The following is a 21,481-nucleotide window of genomic DNA, read 5'->3' on the forward strand; positions in this document are numbered from 1 at the left end:
CTGTTAAATATACTTTTCAACATGCATTGCCATTATGAACGCACTATCGACTCACACTGATTGAAAAACACGTGTGCTGTAATTTACCTTTGCAGAACCTAGCTGTTGTGCAAAATGAATTATATCGGTTTATGGCCTGGATTCTTGTTTGCTTTACAGAGGTTCTTTCAGAGTGACTACAAGGCCACGAATGTGTGATTATATGAACACAGGCACGTGCGGGGCCAGGGTGGGCTGCGGGTGCCCGATCACCTGCCCCTTACGTCCTAAGTGTCCGATGTTCCCCTTTGATTTGATTAAAAATGTATTATAAATGTCGCGGTCATTAATTTTCATTAATTCTTTCTGGTAATGCATTCTGTACAATAGATTGATGTCGTAAAACCGTTTTTTTTTTCTAGGTTGGTGTGCCTTCTCAATTTAAGCCGCATGCCCGTCAGAAGATCGCTCTGCATGAGCATCAAAATACATTACATTACATTACTGGCATTTAGCAGACGCTCTTATCCAGAGCGACTTACTGAACTTTTACATGGCATTTGCATAGCATCCATGTATACAGCTGGATAAAACAGCAAAGAAAGCGTCTGAGTAGCCGGTAACAGTGATTAAACACGTAATTTGCAATGTTTTAGTTCTTTTGGTATGCGTAAATATCCGCTTTACGACGTCACATTTTACGATGCATTCCAAAAAATAGTGGCATATTTTCAAAATTTTCCTGTTACCGCACAGCTACAACTGTGATTCGCTCAAGATTTGAAGCCTCATCCAAAACCACGAAGGGAGTCGCTAGTCTATCTCAAATAAAGACTTTTTAAGACAAAACATCGCTGCTAATTCAAAGTAGCCTATCACTACGTTGATTTCTGTTACTGTTTTGAAACGGTTACAGAATAAAGTGGGTCACTGACACTGCGGGAAAACTATGCGGTAAGTAACTTGGTAGGTAGTTTTCGCATTTCCTCTCGGATTTTGGATGCTATCGAAGAATTATAAGTTTATCCATCATATAGGCCAACACACAGACAGGCGAATGTGATTTCACGGTCTAGATTACATTTTAAATGTTTTAATATGGTGACAGCCACTCCTGTATATGATCAGTAAGGTCAAATCCCCAATGAATGGAAGATCCACAATGGTAATTCATGGTAAATTTAAATGGCGAGAACCACAAAGTGCATTTTTAGTGTTAAATTGACGGGGATCATTTTTAATTGGTCGCTTTAAACCGGCTTTGAATGCACACATGGTTGTGTTAAAGTAACACGAAATTTCTGTAAATCGAGATAATTAAGTTTATAGAGAGCATATCCATCATTCAGACATGAAAGCGACCAAAACGACCTGTGTTCATCTCTATGGCATGCAGACCCTCGCTGATGGTAATCGACAGTGACGCACGGTTAAAACATGACCTACTTTATGCACTGTTGGGCTATGTCAGCCTGAGTGAATCTATGAAATTTTAATGATGGAAGTACCTCATTTTTAAAATTAAAAACCAACTTGAGTCACAGAAATCAGTTAGCAAGTTAGCATTTCCACACTTTTCAATGTGGTAAAACAGAATAGTATCCAAAACCTTTCTTTGAAGAAAAATATGTGAAAAGGGGTACTGTACAAAAGGATTGAATTATTCACGACACAGCATATCCTCCTGAATAATTAATTGACAGGCCGTTCAGGATTCTACCGCTCTTAGCTCAAACGATTTCTGTGGGCCTATTGATAGTCTAATAAATCCATCCTGTAATGTTGTTTCACTGGAAAGTGTGCCTGTTTTGCACTGAATTTAGGCTAATAAAATCTCTACACTGTTTTTAAGCAAAAACTATTTTGTAAATTATTATTGTTATTATTAATATTATTATTAATATTAATAACAATAATAGCCTAATAATAATAATAATCCCGATTATACATAGGCCTACTGCCATTGCTACATGCATATTCATGTGGCTATATACCTATTTTACATCGCATTTGATGTAGGCCACAGAATTTCAAAACATTGCAGTTAGACAATGTATTAAGCAAATTTTTCCACTCAAATTTACACTCAAAGCAGAGACTTCTGATTGTATTTAGGCTTTGAATATTTTTTGAACATTTACGCATATTCGATTGCACATGAATCAATTGCCTTCTCTATTTAAATGCAACTTTAGTCTTTATGAATATCAGTTTATAAAGATCCACACCAATTCCCAATCCCAGGTTGCGTGTTCAATACGATACGCATAGCATGTGCAGAGCATATTTGGGCGGAGAAAATTATAATATCACCACATATTCATGACCTATATGGGCCTACCTTCTAATCTAGATTGTGGGAGCGGCACTTCAGTGGCGACCACATCATTCGCTTCCCGGGCGGAGTGGGGATACTGTCAGCGCGCACACCGGATACTTTCTGACTGAGCGCCGAAAGCTGAGAGTTGCAGAGCGCCACAGCGGTGTTATCCTTCTTGTTTCAATAGCAAGCAAACGTGTACATTCTCAGGTCTTGCTGAGATGGTAGATTATCACGCCACAAATAATCAAAATCAGCAATATCCCTCCGGTGGACCACCGACATACATGGAACAGGAAAATGATTGGGATCGGGACCTGCTTCTCGACCCGGCCTGGGAGAAACAGCAGAGAAAGGTAAATGAAAATCGGGCGGTGCGGAATGGGAGAGGTCGGGGACTGTTGTGGGCCTCGTCTCGCCTCGCAAGTCAGTTCGTGGATTGAAGAGAATACATGGGCCCATACTTTTTGCTATACACTGGTGGTGATCAGAAAATAATCTGTTTTGCATTTTCGATAAGTAGGAAATGACCAACGAAAAACATTAAAATTTCAGAATAGCAAGCTAGCTATCCATTACGTTATAGGTATAAAACTGGCTATTGTCGGGAACATTGTGAAACAGTTTTAGCCGTAACTAAGTTTTTTTTGGCTAATATAAAACAAATTTCTTCTCGTGTGCGGATTTTAAGAAGGGTGATAAAAATAAATATATTTTCAATTTATTTTGTGTTGAAATTCCGCGGGGTGCCCTCCAGTTAATTCCAGCTGTGTTAGGTTTAGCCTAAGCAAACATGTCCAACGTTAGGCAGTTGACAAAGACGTGTTCTATTATGTCGTCGCCTGGTCGACTCCGAACTTTGGAGCGGTTTGGTAAAAAAAGAAAACTGTAAAAGGTTGTTGGGATATAGCCAAGCTAGAACTAACTGAAACTTAAATTCTGCGCAGGGTGTGGCGACCTATCGAAGTGTTCAGATACGAACAATTCAGAATAATGTTGATGTTAGCTCGCTAAATTGACTAGCTAGGGCTATCGAACTAATACAGAAGAATAACCTGAAATGGTTTGAGATGTGGAATTTCAGTGGAGCGTTAGCGAACCGAACGATTTGCATTCTTTATGGTGAAGTGACAACATACCAAGCATTACTTTACGACATATTACTGCTCAGCGTTTCGACTGTCAGTCTTCGTTACTGAGACAATTGATGCAAGTTAAAGCAGCTCCCTCGCTACGCCTAGTATAGCCTTGGAATGTGTCGCAAACTAGGAGAGGTCAAAGTCTCAGTCGAACCAAAAATGATTAACAAAGCATATAACAGTACAAAAACTGTTGTGTTTACTGGAATATATTATTGCTGTACAGGTTTAATGTTATTTCAGTTTAGTCGGTTTACAGGCTACATGTCGTGTGCGTGGAATAGACCGTAGAACTTGTCAGAGGTGTTTCACATTAGCTTGCTGGACATATATATTAGATGAGACGGGGGGAATCAAGGGCAAATAGTTAGTGTGTTGCACCCCGCCGTGCGCGATATTGCGTAAAGATCGACGTCTCCCTCGTGCTTCCAGTGGAACGTGTGTGGGTGTTGCAATGCACGTTCAAACAATTGAAGTGGTTTTTGATAAGATGTGCTCTACACATTACATTTTGTGTTGAAACGGATACCAGACATGTAGTAGTTTTGATTCTGCTAAAAAGTACAGACATGTATGTGTCGACCATTTAGCTTTGAATCAAGTTTTCAAGTAAATTGGTTTTAGGTTTTAGGTGTTATGTGGATTCTTTTTGTAAAACTGCCATAAAACACACCTGTTGGCTCTCCCTCCCTCCCTCCCTCTTACACACCCATATACGCACAATCGATGACCACACAGTGAATGCATTTGCTACGTCATAATATGGCGATGAACTATAGCTCACTGCATAAATATGTCAACTGACTGGAGTTTCAGTGACTAACAGAACCAGATATCATCGGTGACATTCAGAAAGTCAGGTTGCTGAAAGATGTCATTTATCATTAAGCCCTGTATTCGGACTCTTATGTTCGCACACAAGCTATTCATTTTTAGAAATGTGAAATTAGAAATGGGTTAGTAATTATGAATGGTCGCGTAACTCTTTCTGGAGGTCATCTTTCAAGAAACCTTCACAGCCTCAGCCGACACAGTGTTTTTTAGCACAGGATTTGTAAAGCAGTACACAAGTCAATACAAATATTTGTGTTCAGAGCCTTTTGTTAGCTTGGCCCTGCTTTTTATGGCTGGCCAAGTTGGAAGTCTTTTTTCCCCTAACAACTTAATCACACAGCCTAAATGTCTGAAAATTGAAAATGAACAAAGCACAATGACCAAAGGTCCTTTAAGGAGTGGTTTGATTAGTGCATAAGTGTGATAATTTATGTTTAGGGAAGTGAATGAATTCACTATCTAAATCCCTCTCAATGTATGCTAAATGTAAGTTAAATGAAACTCACAAAAAGTAGTTGTTCTTGTGTGTTGGTCACTGCTTGTCATTTTGCCTTGTAACCAACATCTCATGCTTTTCCTGAACAGGCTGCCTGCTGACATGTAGTCAGATAGTGTCTTTTTGGCTTGGATGGCTGTTGATCTACGAGTTAACTGATTCGGTTCAGGGCCCAGTTTAAATTCAGGTGGGCGGTGTCCTGACTGCCCGGAAACATTCAGAGCGGAATGGTCTGCGTGTTTGCTCCACCACCACGACTGTGATAATAGGTGGAAAACCGTACGCAGCCCCGATTTAAAAAAAAAAAAAAAACTTAACTTGCCTGTGCAAATTCGCAGTCGAGCGGAACGAAAGGAGATGGTATTCGTCTGGGATTTACGCCGTCGGCGGGCGGGCCTGAAGCCGCGGTGCGGTGACGGTAACGGTCGGCTCCGTGTCGGCACCGACACACCGTGTCCTCTTCAGGCGTGCTCTGCCTGTCCCGACAGGCCACTTAAAGAATCAGTGTGCATGCAAATAAAGCCGTCCCTGCTCTGCTCTGCTCTGCTGCCAGGGAGAGCTGATAGCGGACGTACTTATGGAAGTGTGGCGTCAAGTAGTCAATAAAACTGCATTTGAATGAAGTAGATAAATACGCAAAACTTAGTGAGACTATCTATTGCAAACTTGCACTGTAATGGCTTTGTGTGTGTGTGTGGGTAAAACAGGCTCAAATGCACAGTCACCACTGAGTCGTACCACTACTCTGCAGTTAGCCTGTCCCAATATTGGCCACTTTGAAATGCTGCAGGTTCTCAGGAGTAGTCGTGCAAAATATAATATAATATAATTCATAAAGTGACCAAACGGGGATGCATTTGTATAATAGGGGTGTAATGATGCATCGATCCAGATTGATGTATCTGTTCGAAGAGCAACAATCCAATCCAATCAATACAACATGCAAAAATCAATCCGTAGGTATCATAGCATAAAATTTTAATTTAAATGTCCATAATATTACCTAATTTTGGTCATATGTGTACAATGTAACATGATTGTGTTAGCTGCATCATATATATTGATATATTGATCATTTTTTACTATATCAGATCATTTTGGGTTGTATCGTAGCAAAATTTGCGATATTACCCAATATTGAACTGTTGCCTGGAGAACTGAAATCATGTCCAATCCTGGTGAAGCCTGAGATTTACACTGCGATGGTACTGGTCGCACTGTAAAAGTGCTGTTAATGGTACTCGGGCTGAACTGACAGTTGAAGCGGTGGAGTTTGATTGGTCAGGTGTTTGTATGGGTCGGGCTCACAGGGACGTGCGGACCGGGACGGCCAGTGAAGTCGGCCAGCCTGGCACAGAGGCCCCTGGCTACTTGTGCCACGGGCGGTGCGGCCGTAGCCTGCGGGGGCAGTGGCGCAAGCCAGCCCTGCGTCTCTCACTCCAGAGAACTGCTCCCTTTCTCCCCCGACCTCTGATCTGCTCTGAGAGAGAGAGAGGGAGAGAGAGAGTTTGGAATGTAACCCAGTGCTCTTCACTGCAGTGCTTTCTGGAGGGAAAGATTGCGTTTCAGGCTTATTATAGCCTGCAGGAACGGGTCTGGGGGGTGATTTATGTTGTTTTTCTGTCCATACTGACTGACGGGGATTGCAGGACTACAGCTGTGGACAGTGCAGGGGGGTGGGAACGGACTGCGGTCCTGTCCACTACTGCATATCGAAGGGAGTGAGGGCTCCCCCCCCCCCCCCCCCCTTTTTTTTTTTTTGAAGTGGAGACGGATGCGGTTTGTGTGTTTTTCTGTCAGAGGAATTTTTCACGGTCTGTTTCTCCCTCTCTCTGCTGTTGCAGCTCCTAATTCGACAGGCGGTGAGAGCGACCAATAGGAACGCGCCATTAAATAACTGTGGGAAGTTCCACGTTGGGGTGTTGGGGTGTTGGGGGGTGTTGGGGGGGGGGGGGGGGGGGGTGTGTGTGAGGGGGTGACAAATGGAGGGATGTGATTGTGTGTGCTTGGTGAGGATGGCTAAGCGCTATTGTGCACATGAGCAGCACAAGGCGGCGTGAGGTTTTTCAGCCCGTCCTGTGGGTGCTGCCTGCTCACGGTCGCTGGGCTTTGTCCCTGTCAGTTTGGCCTGAAACCCGTTATAGTCTGTGGCAGCAGGGGCAGGTCCATTTCCTTTGGTCTCTCATGAATAGCTTGAGCCTTTGAACAAAAAATCCCTATGGCGACTACCATTGTTGGCATTGATGGTGTATTTAGGCCTATGTGTTTGAGTTGACTGAGTTATGCAGGCACAAGTTTCTATCTGTTTGACTGTGTCAGCAATTGTAGGTCACGGTAAAGTGTGTGCGTCTGTTTGTGCCTGCGCCTGTGTGTGTGCGCGTGTGTGGGTCTGTGTGTGTGTGCGCGCATGGTTCAGGCTTGCTGTTCTGAGTGTTCACAGGCAGTTCTGTCTGAGAATGGAATGTGTGTTGAGGTGCAGTGGTGTCAGCGCAGTGGGGGAGGGGCATTTCTGGGGGTTGGGGTGGATTATTTTTGGTTTGGAGGGGAAGTGAGTTTTTCCACATAACAGAGGAATTGCATTTGGGGTTTGGCCTTCAGGGGTGGTGGGGGGGATTAAATATGCTTTGTTTCAGTAAACAAAATTCCCTCCCACCCTCCCACTATGCACTAATAATTTAGCCAGTCAGCGCTATGGATCCTGTGCAGTCAGAGGCCCCTGTAGAATGTGCATGCATGCGTGTGTTTGTGTGTGTGTGTGTGTGTCTGTGTGTGTGTGCATGTTACACAAACTATCAACCACAGCTCGGTGTGAGAGACACATCAGCCCAAGGAAGATATTTTTGGCAGCTGTGAGTGAGGTCTCTGTCTACTTGCGACATGAAACATGCAGGTGCAAAGACAGATACAGCAAGGAGCGTGTTTGATTTGCAACAGTTACACCTGCACAGGAGCCATTTTGAGCCTTCTTTGTAAGGCCATCTGACAGACGCCAGAGCGGTTGATTTTATAAGATGCAGTGAGCATGTGCCGACCGCAGCCTGTATATGTATAAATCAGCCGTAAGTTATTTGTAGATTATTTAGATGCAGCGATTATTTAAATGCCTGACATTGTTGTCGCTTTTAGGAACTGCATGTTCCAAATGCCATTCTTTGAGGCACAATGGCAGCTTCCTTGCAAGAACTTCAAACATCAAATGTGCAGCCAAACGTGGTGCGTTCTCATTTGGAGGTGGCTAAGCTAGCTGTGGGGAAAAAAACCCAAATTTCGTCCATGGAAGATGATGGGGTGACAGAACTGATTGTTTTTTTTTTCGCGGGGGGGGGGGGCTAAGAATCCAGCTGACTTCAGGAAGAACCATAAACTTTCCCATCGTCTACAGTGTATATTTCTCAAAAGCTTTAGTACTTCTGCTTTATTCAGACAAGTAGAAATCAGAGACTGTAGCCGATAGAGAAGGGTCTGTGGGGGTGGGGTGGGGGGGTCGCATATGGCTTAGGAGTCGGCTGTCCTGCAGACTGCGCCACACGTCTTGCCTTATAGTAGATAACTTTCAGTGACATGGCTGCTATTCTGTCTCCGTGTTTCAGAGATCAGCTTAAATCTACTAATGGGCCTTCAATTTGTTGTTAAAGCAAATTGCTTAATCCTAATTAGTTCTGAAAGCCAAATTGTTAAATGAAAACATAAATGGATTTGTTTGGAATGAAGGAAGCATGAGTCTGTTGTTGGACAGCCATGGTAGGAGCAGACTGAACCCTAACTACAGGAACCTTCCAGAAGAGCAGACTGAACCCTAACTACAGGAACCTTCCAGCAGAGCACACTGAACACTGACTACAGGAACCTTCTAGCAGAGCAGACTGAACCCTGACTACAGGAACCTTCCAGCAGAGCAGACTGAATCCTGACTACAGGAACCTTCCAGAAGAGCAGATTGAACCCTAACTACAGGAAACTTCCAGCAGAGCAGACTGAATCCTGACTACAGGAACCTTCTAGCAGAGCAGACTGAACCCTGACTACAGGAACCTTCCAGAAGAGCAGACTGAACCCTGACTACAGGAAACTTCCAGCAGAGCAGACTGAACACTGACTACAGGAACCTTCCAGCAGAGCAAGCCAACATAATAATGACCTTTCGCAGCACTCTGCTTCCAGCCAGTGGTCTGCTTTTCCCATCAACGCGCTGCATTTCTCTAGATGTTACTGTAGCCCTGAGAGGGGGCGGGCGCGTTCAGTCATTTCTCACTCGGAGGGCCGTGGTCGTTTCTGTGCTTCTGATCTGAACGAAGAAAGTTAATCACCGATTGCGTGTGTCCCTCCTTGAAACACCTTAACATGAATTTTAGAACATCCTGAGGGCCGTGACACAGTGCATGATCAGGCTTGCACTTTGGCTGTTTGTTGACCTGTACGAGTCTGCTATGGGCACGTAAGAAAGCCGTTGATAACAGTGGCTGACGGCTGTAGAGGTGGGAGCTATGTTCCTTTTTAATGGGACCTCACCGTGTAAAAAAAAAAAAAAAAAAAGAGACACGAGCATTGCATGTTGCAACTGGTTCCTCTCTTTCCAACTTCTGTGAGAAGAGGCGCACTTCTCTTACCGTAGCTCACGGTTGGGCAACACTCTTCCCAGTCGGGTCCGGCTGGTTTTCTGAGTAAGCCTGCCGCCAGCCGCCGAACGTGTGGAACACAAAGGCGACTGTGAGTGACTATAATAATTGATCCACTTAAGTAATCAAGGAGTCTGGCTACAGAGCCATGGGAGAGGCTAACGTATAGGCCTATGTTTTGTTGAGTATCCGTATTGGTGAAGAGGCGGCGGACGACCCTTGAGCCCCCGCTGGCGGCCTTCCTTCCCGCGCACGAACCCGCTCCAGCTTCCCTGATAGCGAATACGGAAGGGACGGGATTTATTGGCGAACCCCCTCGTAAACACCGCTCGTCCCAGGGCGCATTCCCTGCCCCCGCCCTGCCTAATTGGCCCTTCTCCGCGTCCAGTACCACTTGCCATGTGGTTTAAATAATTCACCAGTGCGTACTTTCCTCTACTTCGAGTGGCCAACTTTCACTCCCAAATCCCTACGAAGAATAAGTGGGAAATGGGGCTGTTCCTGGATTAGGAAGGGGGAGGTGACGGTCTGTTTTAGGGCATGATCGACGTAGGATTTCTGCTAACAAATCGGGGAGAAAGGCAGCGTCGAGCCCTCTGTTTTTGTCAGTTCTCCTCGGGCAACTGGCAGCGTCTGGAGTCAACGTGTTAATTTGCTGCTGGTTGAGATTTAGGGCAGGCCGGGCCTGTGTGCTCTCAAAGTGGATTTCACCCAGCTAAAATCTGATACAACCTGACCTCACTTCCTTTCCAGCTCCTTCGCAACATGGCTGAGCATCAAGTGGCCAATCACGGGTCAGGAATGTGGGGCATTTGATCTGATATTTCCCCCTGCTTCTGTTCCTGAGTGACACATCCCAGTAATTTGCAGAGGCTGAGTTTGGTTTGTGAACAGCAAGCCAAGGTTCTGCTTGGAGCATGAGCACACAGTAGAAAAAGCCAAGGACAGCAGACAGGCTGTATTTTTCATGCGTTTGTTTTCTTTTTTTTCATTCTTCATTTTGCTTTCTAAATTTGCACTCAGTACGTAGTCGAGTGGGATTTGTGAGGAAACATGGACAGTGTCTGCATTTGTGGGCTGCAGTTTGTTTTCATCAACAGATTGTGCTGCACGACTCCTTTTATTTGAACTGGCCTATTGATAACTAAGCTAATTTCTCAGTGGAATTAATCAGAAGGTGCAAAAGTCACACGTCTTGGATAAATGATTAACCTGCAGTGCAGATTATGTGCTGGTTTAAGTTGACTGCAGGCACGCTTTAATCATTGCCCCTTTGTGTCCACATCTTCGTGTCCGCGTTTCCAGATGCCAGGCTGGAGCCAGGGGTTGGTGGTTGGCGGCTGGAGCATGCCCGTTCGGTAGCAGTCTGATAGCTGTGATTTCAGCCGTGAGCGTGCGGTGACTCAGCCCCTGCTCTGAAAGGGGAACTGCGCCGGATTTACCCATCTCCTCTTTCTGCTAATCTCAGTGCCGCGTCGGATCCTCAGCAATCACTGCTTTCGCTGTGGCTTTGCGGTTGACCGGAACTTCCTGTAGAAAAGCACGATGTCACTGCAGGATGACCACCCTCCCAGGCCCCAAAAAACTGCTTCCCGGCTGCAGCCTCTCTTCTTTCGCTAATGCAGATTTAAATGGGCTAAAGTTCAGCAGGAAGCTGGCTTGGGGGCGCTTTCTGTCGGTGTGGTCCCAGCAGGTGGACACGCAGATGGAGGGGCGGTGGGGTGGGTGGATGGACGTTTCCAGGGCTCCGTCGTATTGAGTGTTGACCATGGAAACCGTCCTGAGGGAAGGAGACATTTGTGTTGCAAATGCTGCCACTTCTTTAACGAGGATTGAAGCCTTGTGTGAGGGATTCCTTCATTCCTTTGTGGGCAAGCGGATTCCACTCCGATTATAGGGGCAGATGTATAGCCGCTCCCAAACCCCACCCCCCACCCCCCACCACCGCCACCACATCCCATCTGTCGCACAACTGTAAATGCAAAGATGCCCCACTGTACCGTCTTTAGTTTATCCTTATCTTCTCTACACACTTCCACCATGTTTACATTCATGTTTTTTGTCCAGATGGCCACAGTGTGTTTGTTCTGCTGCCATTCTTCTTACGAGAGAAATCCATGTGTGAACCACCAACCGAAAAACAAGAGGGGAGAAGAAAAAGTAGCAATTAGCAGTTTTATGAATTTGGACCCTTCCCCGGGGGTCAAGGTGACACCAGGGACCTAGCCCTGCTCTGAGAAATGCGTCACAGTGCTGTCAGACCCCTCCCCCCTCCCAGCGGGCCTGACCAAGTCAGCGATACTGGAACATTACAGAAACCACTGTGGAATTTCGGTATTGAAATTTTGTCTTATCAGGGTTTCGTGCTTCTCATAGTTTCTCAGGGTGTTTCTCATGGTTCCAGATTGCCCTGGGTCATCACGCAGCTGTCACTATACTCAGGTTCCTTTTTTTTTTTTTTTGGATAAGTGCTACCTGACTTACTATTGTGTACCGCAACTATTTATACCTATTTACGCTTCTTACTGACTTGTGTGCTCAATGGTGCTGTGCTCTGTCAAAGAGCGTTTGTAAGTCCCAAGCTGTGACATTGTGCCCTGTAGAGGTGTCGAAAGCTCTCTGTCAAGTGTTTTTGTTCCCCCAGAAAATGGGCTGCCTGTTTTGTTATTGAAAAGCTAAGAATTGTAATGGGCGGTGCTTCAAGCTCCCCTGATATTGCAACTCATTCACCTGCACTTTCCACACTCAAGTGCATGCACATGCGCACACACTCCTCCCTGGCTGAAGTGTGATCTTCAGTAGTGCGGTGAACTCCCCCTGGTCTTGATCAAACCAGTGCTGAGTGTTTACTAGACCCCCCGATTCGGCTTCAAAGCTTCACCATGGTACCGGTAGGAACAATTAAAACCAAGGAGACTTGCCTGGCTGGCTGCACGCGTTCAGTATCCTTGGCTATTTCTTTGTAGGCTATATGATGAATGCACTCCCAATGAAAGACTAGGTTCTTGTGTGCACAAGCCCAGACAAAAGAATAGATGTTTGTTTGGGGAATTATGCTGATCCACGTTTTTTTCTTTATGGATAATGTGTCCGTTATGTCTCTGCCCCAGGGAAAACAAGTCAAGCTCAGATGAGAAGATGGAATAGTGGTATTGTTAGATCCTGAGGCTGTGATCCACCATTAATGGAAATTTGGACTTGATTAATCACGCCTAAGTTTCATTCCGGGTCAACCAGGGATAATGTCACACAGGCTTATCAGCAGATGTTTAAACACACTCTTCTTGGACAGGAGGATTAGACGGGTCAAAGTTGAGACAGACAGACAGGCTACAGAGGTTTTAAGATTGGCACAATTTCTGCTGCCTGTGTCTTGCTCTAAGAAGAAAGGAATGATTGCACACATTCTTCAGTGTGAATTGTGGGTTGGGTGTAGTAGCAGTAGTAAATAATAATAATAATAATGATAGTAATTTCCTGTATCACAAAACTGATTCTGGGACCTTGGGTAACAATGCATGTTTTCTAAATCTGTGAGGGCCTCCGTGTTAGATAGGATAGTCTTGGGTGATTTGGGCCTCACTTGTCCGCGGAGAACATCCTCTGGGATTTCAGCATTGCCACATCTGTACCTGTTGGAGCCGTGTGGAAATCCCAACCCCCCCCCCCTCGCCCCCACCGCGTGTGGAAATCCCCACCCCCCCGCGTGTGGATGGGCTGCTCGGCCTCAGCCCAGCGTAAGGTCCAGTGTGGCTGATCTTGTAAAACTTGCACCCTGGCCTCTACACTGATTAAGCTGCAGCCCCAGGGACTTTGTTTGTGGCTGCATTCCTCTTGGGTTGCGGCTGCTTACCTCTGCAGGGGCCCCATGCAGTTGCATCCAGGGCTTCCTCTCAGCCTGTAATGCCAGTATGCTGTGAGCTCTGCTGCAAACATCACAAAGCAGGAGCCCCCCCCACACCCACCCCTCCCAATCCCCCCAAATCCAGCCCCCGCCATCGCCCAGTCGGAAGGAGGCGAAGCGAATGGAATGCAGCGATGGCTCCGGAACGCGAGAGGAGCGCGTCTGCTCTCGTTGGCCCGATTGGGGAAGGAAGGAGGGCACTATGGCTTCTGTGGTTTCTCTCTTCTCTGTGACTTTTTGATGTGTGAAGACTGAGAAAGGCCTTAATACAAGCAGCTTTCAGTGTAAGGGAGGTCAGGAGGAAGGGGAAGACTCGTTAAGCTTGAAAAAAGACCCTTAGAATGTTCATTGCACTCAGCCTGTTGATGCTGAACTGGCCCATCGGAGTGGATTGCCTTGTTACTGGAGCAACATCTCTGCAGCCAGCTCACCAGTTCCCAAGAGTAGGCTTTTGCACCTTGTGGTTTCAGTTGGGTATGATGTATTTCTTCCTGTCTCAGTTCTTCTCTGTGAGTCACTGAACTCGGGCTCTCCTGACTCACCCACACACACAGAAGCTAAGGGAAGCAGAGCAGACATCGGTGTCCGCGATCTCTCCCAGTCAAAATGAAGCCCCCCCGTAGGCAATATTTCATGAAAGAAGTCGTAAACAAAGGGCCCTGTGTGCAAGACATAATGATGTTTCCTCCACTAGTCCCGCAATGCACACTGATGACAGCGGCCGGCAATTTGATCTGCGTTTGTTACCAGGCAACTCTGCAAACGCCCAATCGGAGCCGAGGTGCTTTCAGATAGTGGTGTCTTAGCATTTCAGACCCTGGGTTGGCCTTAACCATACTTGCCATACCTGTTGTCCAGCCTGCAGACCAATAGGTCAATTCTCAGGAATCTTGTAGTACTGGGCAGGAGGATCTCTATTCAAAGAAAAGTGTGAGTGGGGGAAAAATGACCACATTCCACCTTGGGCCATGAATCTTCACCGACTATGACAGCCTTCACATCACTTGCGTTGCGCCAGAGTCTTCTGCATGCAGCCGGTCGGCAGCTAGGCTCGGACCGTTCTGATGCAGAACCTGCGCCGGCACTTGTGCGCACGTCCTGCAGCTCTTGAACACGACCACCGTGCCAGAAGAGCAGTAGCCCGCTTCCACAGAGGCTTGGCAGACACGGCGGGTCAGCCGCTGCTGGTTGGAATCGGTGGGCAGGCTGTGCCGCATTATTGAAGTCATTTAGAGCGGATTACCCACAGCAGGCACTGTAATCCCCCCCACCTGCTCGTATGAGACCCTGACCCCCTTCCCCTATCCCTGCTGCCTCTGCACCATCATCCCCAGACAGGCACTTGGCACGAACAGCCCCTTCATCCACCCCCCCACCCCCCCCCCCCCCACCCCCCAAAACAGCATTACCACATTCTTAGGGCGCATCTGGAACATCGCCTCAAACGTCACATTAGCAGGGTTAAGCTCTCTTCCCCTCCCGTGAGAGCTTGCGCCAGTTGTTTGGCTCGCCTTAGAGGCGGAGAGCTCGCCCCCCACTTATTTCGCGGAGTCCATTACAAGCGATTCCCACACGCCACCAAGACTTCTGAAGGCTGAGGTCTGGGATGCTCCACACCACATTAGATGTGCATTTCAAACACCAAATCCCCCACCACTCTAAAACAGATGTTGCACAAGCTGCTTGAGGAAAGAAGACTGACAGGCTGGTTTTGAATAGAAGCTCCTCCCTCATGGAAAGGTGGAGTGTTTCTGCATACCCGGAAAAAGGCACAGGACTACAGGTCCCCACAAGCTCCTTACTGTAGTTAGAGATGACATGAGAAGTGTTGTTCAAGTTGTCTTGTGTGTGTGTGTGTGTGTGTGTGTGTGTGTGTGTGTGCCCCTGGTGAAATGTCCTTGCATTGTACAATGGTCAGTTTGGTAACAATTTCTTGTGCAATGATTGTGTTGTGTGTGCGTGCATGTGTGTTTGGGTGCCTAGTGGGAAATCTCAGTATGTCCTTGCATTGTAAAATTGTTAGTTTAGTAACTGTTCCTTGCCTAATGGCTTTGTGTGTGTGTGTGTGTGTGTGTGTGTGTGTGTGCGCGCGCGTCTCAGACAGGTCAGGGGTGGGGGGCTGGTCTGATTCTTTCTGGAATGTCTGGGGGGGGGGGGGGCAGGGTGTCGTCCAGACCAGGAACGCACGCACAGGAACAAATAACACTCCCCAAGTGACTCGACGTTGCTTTTTTTAACAGGCCTTGCTTTTTTCCCTCCCTTTTTTTTACGTCCCAACTTCCTTTATAGCCCTGGTGTTACTCGCATGGTTGTAAATTCGGCTGGGGGCCTGTCCCACCGTGCCTTCCAGGACGGAGCCCCCATTCTGTGACCCTCATTCAGATCAAAAGCAGTTTCGTGCAGTTCTGCAGTGCTGGCTTTTTCATCTTTCAGTGGCCCTGGGAGTCCCTTTGACAGCCTGCCGTCCACACTCGGTGTTTAATTGATACTTTCAGTACGTCAGGCCGTAAAAGCCTTGCTTGAGAGAGTTTGGCTGGGGGGGAGGGGGGGTCTGGGCTGGAGGTGGGGGTGGGGGGGGTTATGTGGCAGGGTTACAAATGACGGTGCAGCTGAGGGTGGTTGCCATGCTGCTGTGTCCACGCTGTGGCTTCTTTTCAGGCATTTGATTCGCTTGCTCACTTCCTGCTTGGAGGCTGGGAGTCACATTACGCATTCTTCATCCCTTTAAGCAAACAAACAGGCAGCACAGATGAATGCCCCGAGATGGAGTCACATTGTAGTATCAGTTGGAACTTTTTCCCCCCCTCTCCCCGTTTTAACTTTTTTTTTTCTTCTTAGTCTGAGCCTCGGGTGTGGCTCTTAGCAGGTGCTCAGAGTCTATTTCTCTGAAGCACGAGCGGGTGAGCGGGGGGGGGGGGGGGGGGGGGGGGGGGGGGGGGGGGGGGGGGGGGGGGGGGGGGGGGGGAGGCGTGCACCTTGTGGGCTGTTGCATCATCGCCATAGTGACAGTCGGTCGAATGCGTTTCCTTATAAGGAGAAGAGCGCGAGAGGCAGCGTGAGACAGGAAGAGGCAGTTAGGGCGACAATGCTGCCGACTGGGCTGGCCGGCCCGTCTCGTTTGGGCGCATTGTCTCAGCTGTGCTCAGTCTCTGTCCTCCTTTCATCAGCCCTCCCCCCCCCCCCCCCCCCCGTTCTTCCATCACCAGTTTTTCTCCGTCTCTCGGCCCGAACCCCCCTCCTCCTGTCCCAGAAGGTCTCACGACTGAGCGCGGTACAGCTCGTGCCTTTCCCAGAATTCCGCTGTTCTATTAATGTGCAAATCTCACGGGGTATAAACACAGAGCCCAAGATGATTTCCATTGGTGTGTTTCCTTAGGTCACATGATTTGTGACTTTAATTTCACCTTTTTGAGGAGGGGGAAAAAAACAGTTTGTGTGTACTTTTTGTACTGCTCACTTTGTTTTTTGGCTTCAGTGAAGATGATTTGATAAGTTGACAAAATGTCACAATAACCCAAAATTCTTATCGGGTAACTGGTCATTGGACTACTAGGAAATTAAATGCGGAAGGAATCTTTACCAGTAGAGCTGGTTTTTCTCCACGCGGAAGAATTATTCCTGAAGTACAAGACATGTTGGAATCAGCGCATGTGCATAATACCCATCATCTATTAAATGCTGTGACAAAATGCTGAAAAACTATAGTGTGTATGGTCAGTGCATGTAAACTACATTCACTGTCATTTGTGAATCATGAAACTTGGTTTTGATGAAAATGGCATTCCCTCTGGTTTCGGGAATGCTGAGCTGGATGGCATTCCCTCTGGTTTCGGGAATGCTGAGCTGGATGGCATTCCCTCTGGTTTCGGAACGCTGTGCTGGGTGGCATTCCCTCTGGTTTCGGAATGCTGTTCAGAATGCCATTCCCTCTGGTTTCAGAACTCTGTGCTGGATGCCCGTACTGCAGGAGCTCTTGAATCACATGATGTGTGACACAAGTGGAGCAGACAAGGTGTGTCGATGGCATGCTGACCCACTTGGAATGTGAGGAATGAGGACTGACGGAACAAAGGCCACGCTGCCGTGGCTACCACACCAGACTGCATTCTGGGATTGGCCCAACATCTGATGCATCTGTGCGTTGTAAATACCGGCCTGGCATCTCTCCATTGGTTAGATACCCTGGTGGCCTGGGCCTTGTGCTTGTACACATGCAGGTTCCTCAGAATGTGGCCCTGTCTGGTTTGCCACCTGTCTGGTTTGCCACTAGTACCACAGTATTGCTTTGGTTCCATAGCCCAGCTTTTGCAATGTTGAAAGAACGTTGTGTGAGCGTTGTGTGGCCGTAATGGCTGGGCCTCAGGGGCAGCTGAACAGAAGGGCGCAGAGTGAGGTCATCAGGCGGGCTTGCGCGGTGGGCACGGAGTGGAGGGCGCCGTCCGGTTCTCCGCTGACCGGTAAAATCCGGAGCCCTCTCACTGCGGCCTGCGAGAGGAATGTCAGCACGGTGCTGTCAGGCAGACCGCTGGCCTGGTGGCCTTGGCTGCCGGTAACTCCTCATTGTGCCGAGGGAGGCGATGTACTGGCGAATGTGCGTCAGCACCACGGAGCGCCGCGTATACCAAACTGGCCTGGAGCCTCCGCTGCAGATATAGAGAGGGCAGTACATACCGAGTGCAGAAAGTCCTGAGGGCAGTATGCACTGAGTAAAATAAGTGCATACAGGTTATTCCCCTCCGCAGTTGTGGCTCTCAAGTCAGTGTGCTTTACCAATTGCAACCATTGCCTCCTCTAATGCGCCTGGTGATTTTACACCCTACAGGCCGCACACAGTACTACAGGACAGAAGTAACTCCCATTAGATCTGATCACTCGCTGCTGGTTTCCCATGATGCCAAGGTGTGCAGTTTAGAGGCACTAATGCAGGGGATAAGCTGAGGAACCCTGGCTTAAATAAACAGACTCTGTCTCTGGCAGGGCAGGGGTAATGGATCCTGTCCTGTCCTCTGACTCGTCTGTTGAAAAAGTGGCTCAACCATGAATTTAGGCCCCAACCTTAGCTCATTTGTGAAGGCGTTTACTGAGCTACTTGGAAGCCAGGAAATATGTCGCGCTTGGAAGCTCAAAAATTTCATTTGAATTGGAAACTATTTGCTTTGCTTATCAACCACGCCAGGTCATTTTCAGTTACAGTTTTGCTTTACTTGTTGTCATGCAACATGCATGATTTATGGTGCCGATGAACTGATAAAAGGCGAAAAGTGAGGTGTCTTTTGATTATCAATCTAAGGGTTGTCCTTTGGTTAGCTGCATTCCAGGTGCTCTCGAGTGAACCGCTTGGTATCCTCGGTATCCTCGGCTAGCTGAACAGGTTTTGGACCTGAAACGGATGAAATCTCAGACGCAGCCATTGAAAGATGCGGTCCCGTGCACCATGGGCTCAGAAGACCTGGTTTTGGTTCAGAGGTTGTGCTGAAAGGTGCCTGCACTGCAACGCAGTGTCTCATGGCCGAAAACTTTTAAAAAAAAAAGAGAGACCGCGCGCTGTTCCTTTTACAGCAGGGCTGTGGTGTGACCGCAAACGCCACGGACTTCCTTCTGGGGACCTGAATAATGCTTGAGAAAGAAGCTCTTAATGAGGAAGGTTATTTAAGGCACTTTCTGTTCCCATCTGAATCATTTCAGGCGGCTGCTTGCTAGCCTGTGCGCTCTAACACCCCCCACTGTACACACACTCACACACCTGACCTCACCTGACACACTCTCACGCTCTGTCTCTCTCACACACACACACACACACAACAGTGCGGTCAGTCTGCGGAGAAGAGGGGAAAGCTTTAATGCGCTTTTGTTGCTTTGCGGAGCTGTGCGGTGCATGTGCTCCTGGGCTCCAGAGAGCTTCAGCCTGGTTAGTATCTGCATATGGAGAGTGCTGGTCCTGGACTCCAGATGAAGGGATTTCTGCGTTGGATTTGAATACGTGAATTCCTTGATGTTCTGCGGTGAGCGTGCACCCTTTGTGTACCTCACCTGAAACATCCCCCCATCTCCAAATAGCATTTCCCACTATAAAGGAAGGGGAGACCAGGCTACACCTCACCTTCAGGAGGCCATCATTGCCCCCCCCGCATTAAGAGCTTTCACACACTTGATTCCTGCCCGTATTTCACGTAGAAATAGTTCGGACTCAGACTGCGCACGCGCCCGTCTTGCGTCGGACGTCCAGCACGTCAGTCAGAGTTTGTGTCCTGCCGGCAGCCCCTGAAAGGGTGCCATTGTCCTGCCGTGGAGCGCCGGCAGGGACACAGGAAGTGGATGTCGGAGGAGCAGGCTGCGGGAAGTACGCTGCGTTCCTGTCAGGGTGTTTTCCCCTCGGTCGTTTCCCTTTAGACGGACTCTGGGTGTGATCCAGCCGTCCCGCGACGCACGTTCCGCGTTCCTCGGGCCCGGAGGCTGGCGAAACCGGTCGTGATGCACGAAGCGTGCGCTCGAGCATGCCGGCTTCCTCCACTTCCCTGCCTGCAGTTTGCTCGCTAGCCCGCTCACATGAAAGGGCTCGGGGTTCTCCCTGCTTAATCCCCGGCTGAGGCCTGTACTCCGCATCCTGTCTGCGTCCCCCTCAGCCAGCCGTGCTAATTCCAGTGTGACGGGGGATTAGTTTGCTTTGTAATCAGACCCACCCGAGTTCCACGAGGACTGAGATGGCTGTTGCGTTCCGGCCTGGTCTGATACGTTTTAATTACCCGACCTCCAGGACTCCCGGCCTGTCATTAAGCCTGGCCTGTGCGTTCCAGCGCTAGAGGTCTGTGGGTGATTCCCAGATGCAGATCTGGACCCAGTAAGTCACTTCTGCTCACTCTCTGTGCAGTGTAATGCGAGTCTGCTGCCGTTTGTGTGCAGTTCTGTGGTTTCGTTTCAGACGGTGGCTGGGAGTTGAGCACGAGGGCTCTTATCTTAAGTTTGAAGCCCTCGAGAGCTATTTTAAGAATTTGGATAAGAATGTAAGATAATTCTAGCATGTACTTTTATAATAATTTGAGTGAAAATGCCTCATAGGTTATTGAACTCAGGTTTTTTTTTTTGTTTTGTTTTTACATAAAGTTTAAAACTTGGCCCCTCGTTGCAACAGCATATCGATGTACTCCCACAGTGGTTCTAGTCGTGCTGTGTCGGTGATTTATCGATGGGGAGTGCGGTAGTCGGGCGCTGAGTGTGGGGTGACCTTGCGCTGGTGCGGTTGAGCGGGAGAGGGCCTGGCCTCCTCCAGGGTTCCTCTGTGGCCGCTTGTTTAGTCTGCCTCCTCTTATCTGCCTTCCTGGCGGCCCGGGTCTGTTTACTCCCGCCATGTTCTCTGAGAGCCATCGCGTTCGCAGAGCGGCATTTCCTCCGGCCGCCGGCCGGCCCGCGTTTTTCCGGAGCAAGGAAACGCCGTTCACCGCCCCCCCCCAATCTCCAAAAATGAGAGCAGCCCCCTCCGGCTTGGTTGAGTCTGTTGCGTTAAGGCGTCAGGGCTGGTGCTCAGACCATTCCTGTAACACAGGACCTTGCGCAAGGCCGCCCCACAGCCGACCGGGTGTGCCTCACAGGTGCACCACTCAGGTGCGCCACCTGTTTGATCCCCGTGCTGGAGCGCGATTGGTCACCAGGACTGCCTTTGCCGGCCGGGCCTGTGAACCTGCCTGTCAGCCGGCCGGCCTGTGAACCTGCCTCTCAGCCAGCCGGCCTGTGAACCTGCCTGTCAGCCGGCCGGCCTGTGAACCTGCCTCTCAGCCGGCTGGCCGGGCCTGTGAACCTGCCTCTCAGCCAGCCGGGCCTGTGAACCTGCCTCTCAGCCAGCCGGGCCTGTGAACCTGCCTCTCAGCCAGCCGGCCTGTGAACCTGCCTCTCAGCCAGCCGGGCCTGTGAACCTGCCTCTCAGCCGGCCGGCCGGGCCTGTGAACCTGCCTCTCAGCCGGCCGGCCGGGCCTGTGAACCTGCCTCTCAGCCGGCCGGCCTGTGAACCTGCCTCTCAGCCAGCCGGCCTGTGAACCTGCCTCTCAGCCAGCCGGCCTGTGAAGCGCGGGTTGCTCTGAGCGCAGAGGAGCTGTGAATAGCTCAGGTTCTGCGGCATGACACCTCCGCTCCGCTACTTGCGGAGACCTAATTATGCGCGTGAAAATCCGCCAGCTCAGCGTTTCGCCCTCGGGCGTCGAC

General features: G+C 48.8%; 1 protein-coding gene across 5 annotated transcripts in view; it reads left to right on the top strand.

Annotated features, from left to right (window-relative positions):
* Positions 1 to 2,350: 2,350 nt before the first annotated feature.
* Positions 2,351 to 21,481, top strand: part of actn4 (actinin, alpha 4) — a 53,876-nt gene continuing 34,745 nt past the window's right edge. For 4 of the 5 annotated variants that reach the window (XM_035386587.1, XM_035386583.1, XM_035386584.1 and 1 more), the window contains exon 1: positions 2,352 to 2,655. In XM_035386587.1, the coding sequence (XP_035242478.1) occupies positions 2,521 to 2,655 (135 nt within the window). In that variant the 5' untranslated portion in view covers positions 2,352 to 2,520. Of the gene's footprint in view, positions 2,656 to 21,481 lie in introns of all 5 variants that reach the window. The other variant, XM_035386586.1, reaches the window with a different exon arrangement.

The sequence above is a fragment of the Anguilla anguilla genome, chromosome 12 (genome assembly GCF_013347855.1).
Source record: "Anguilla anguilla isolate fAngAng1 chromosome 12, fAngAng1.pri, whole genome shotgun sequence".
In the NCBI taxonomy this organism is placed as follows: Eukaryota; Metazoa; Chordata; class Actinopteri; order Anguilliformes; family Anguillidae; genus Anguilla; species Anguilla anguilla.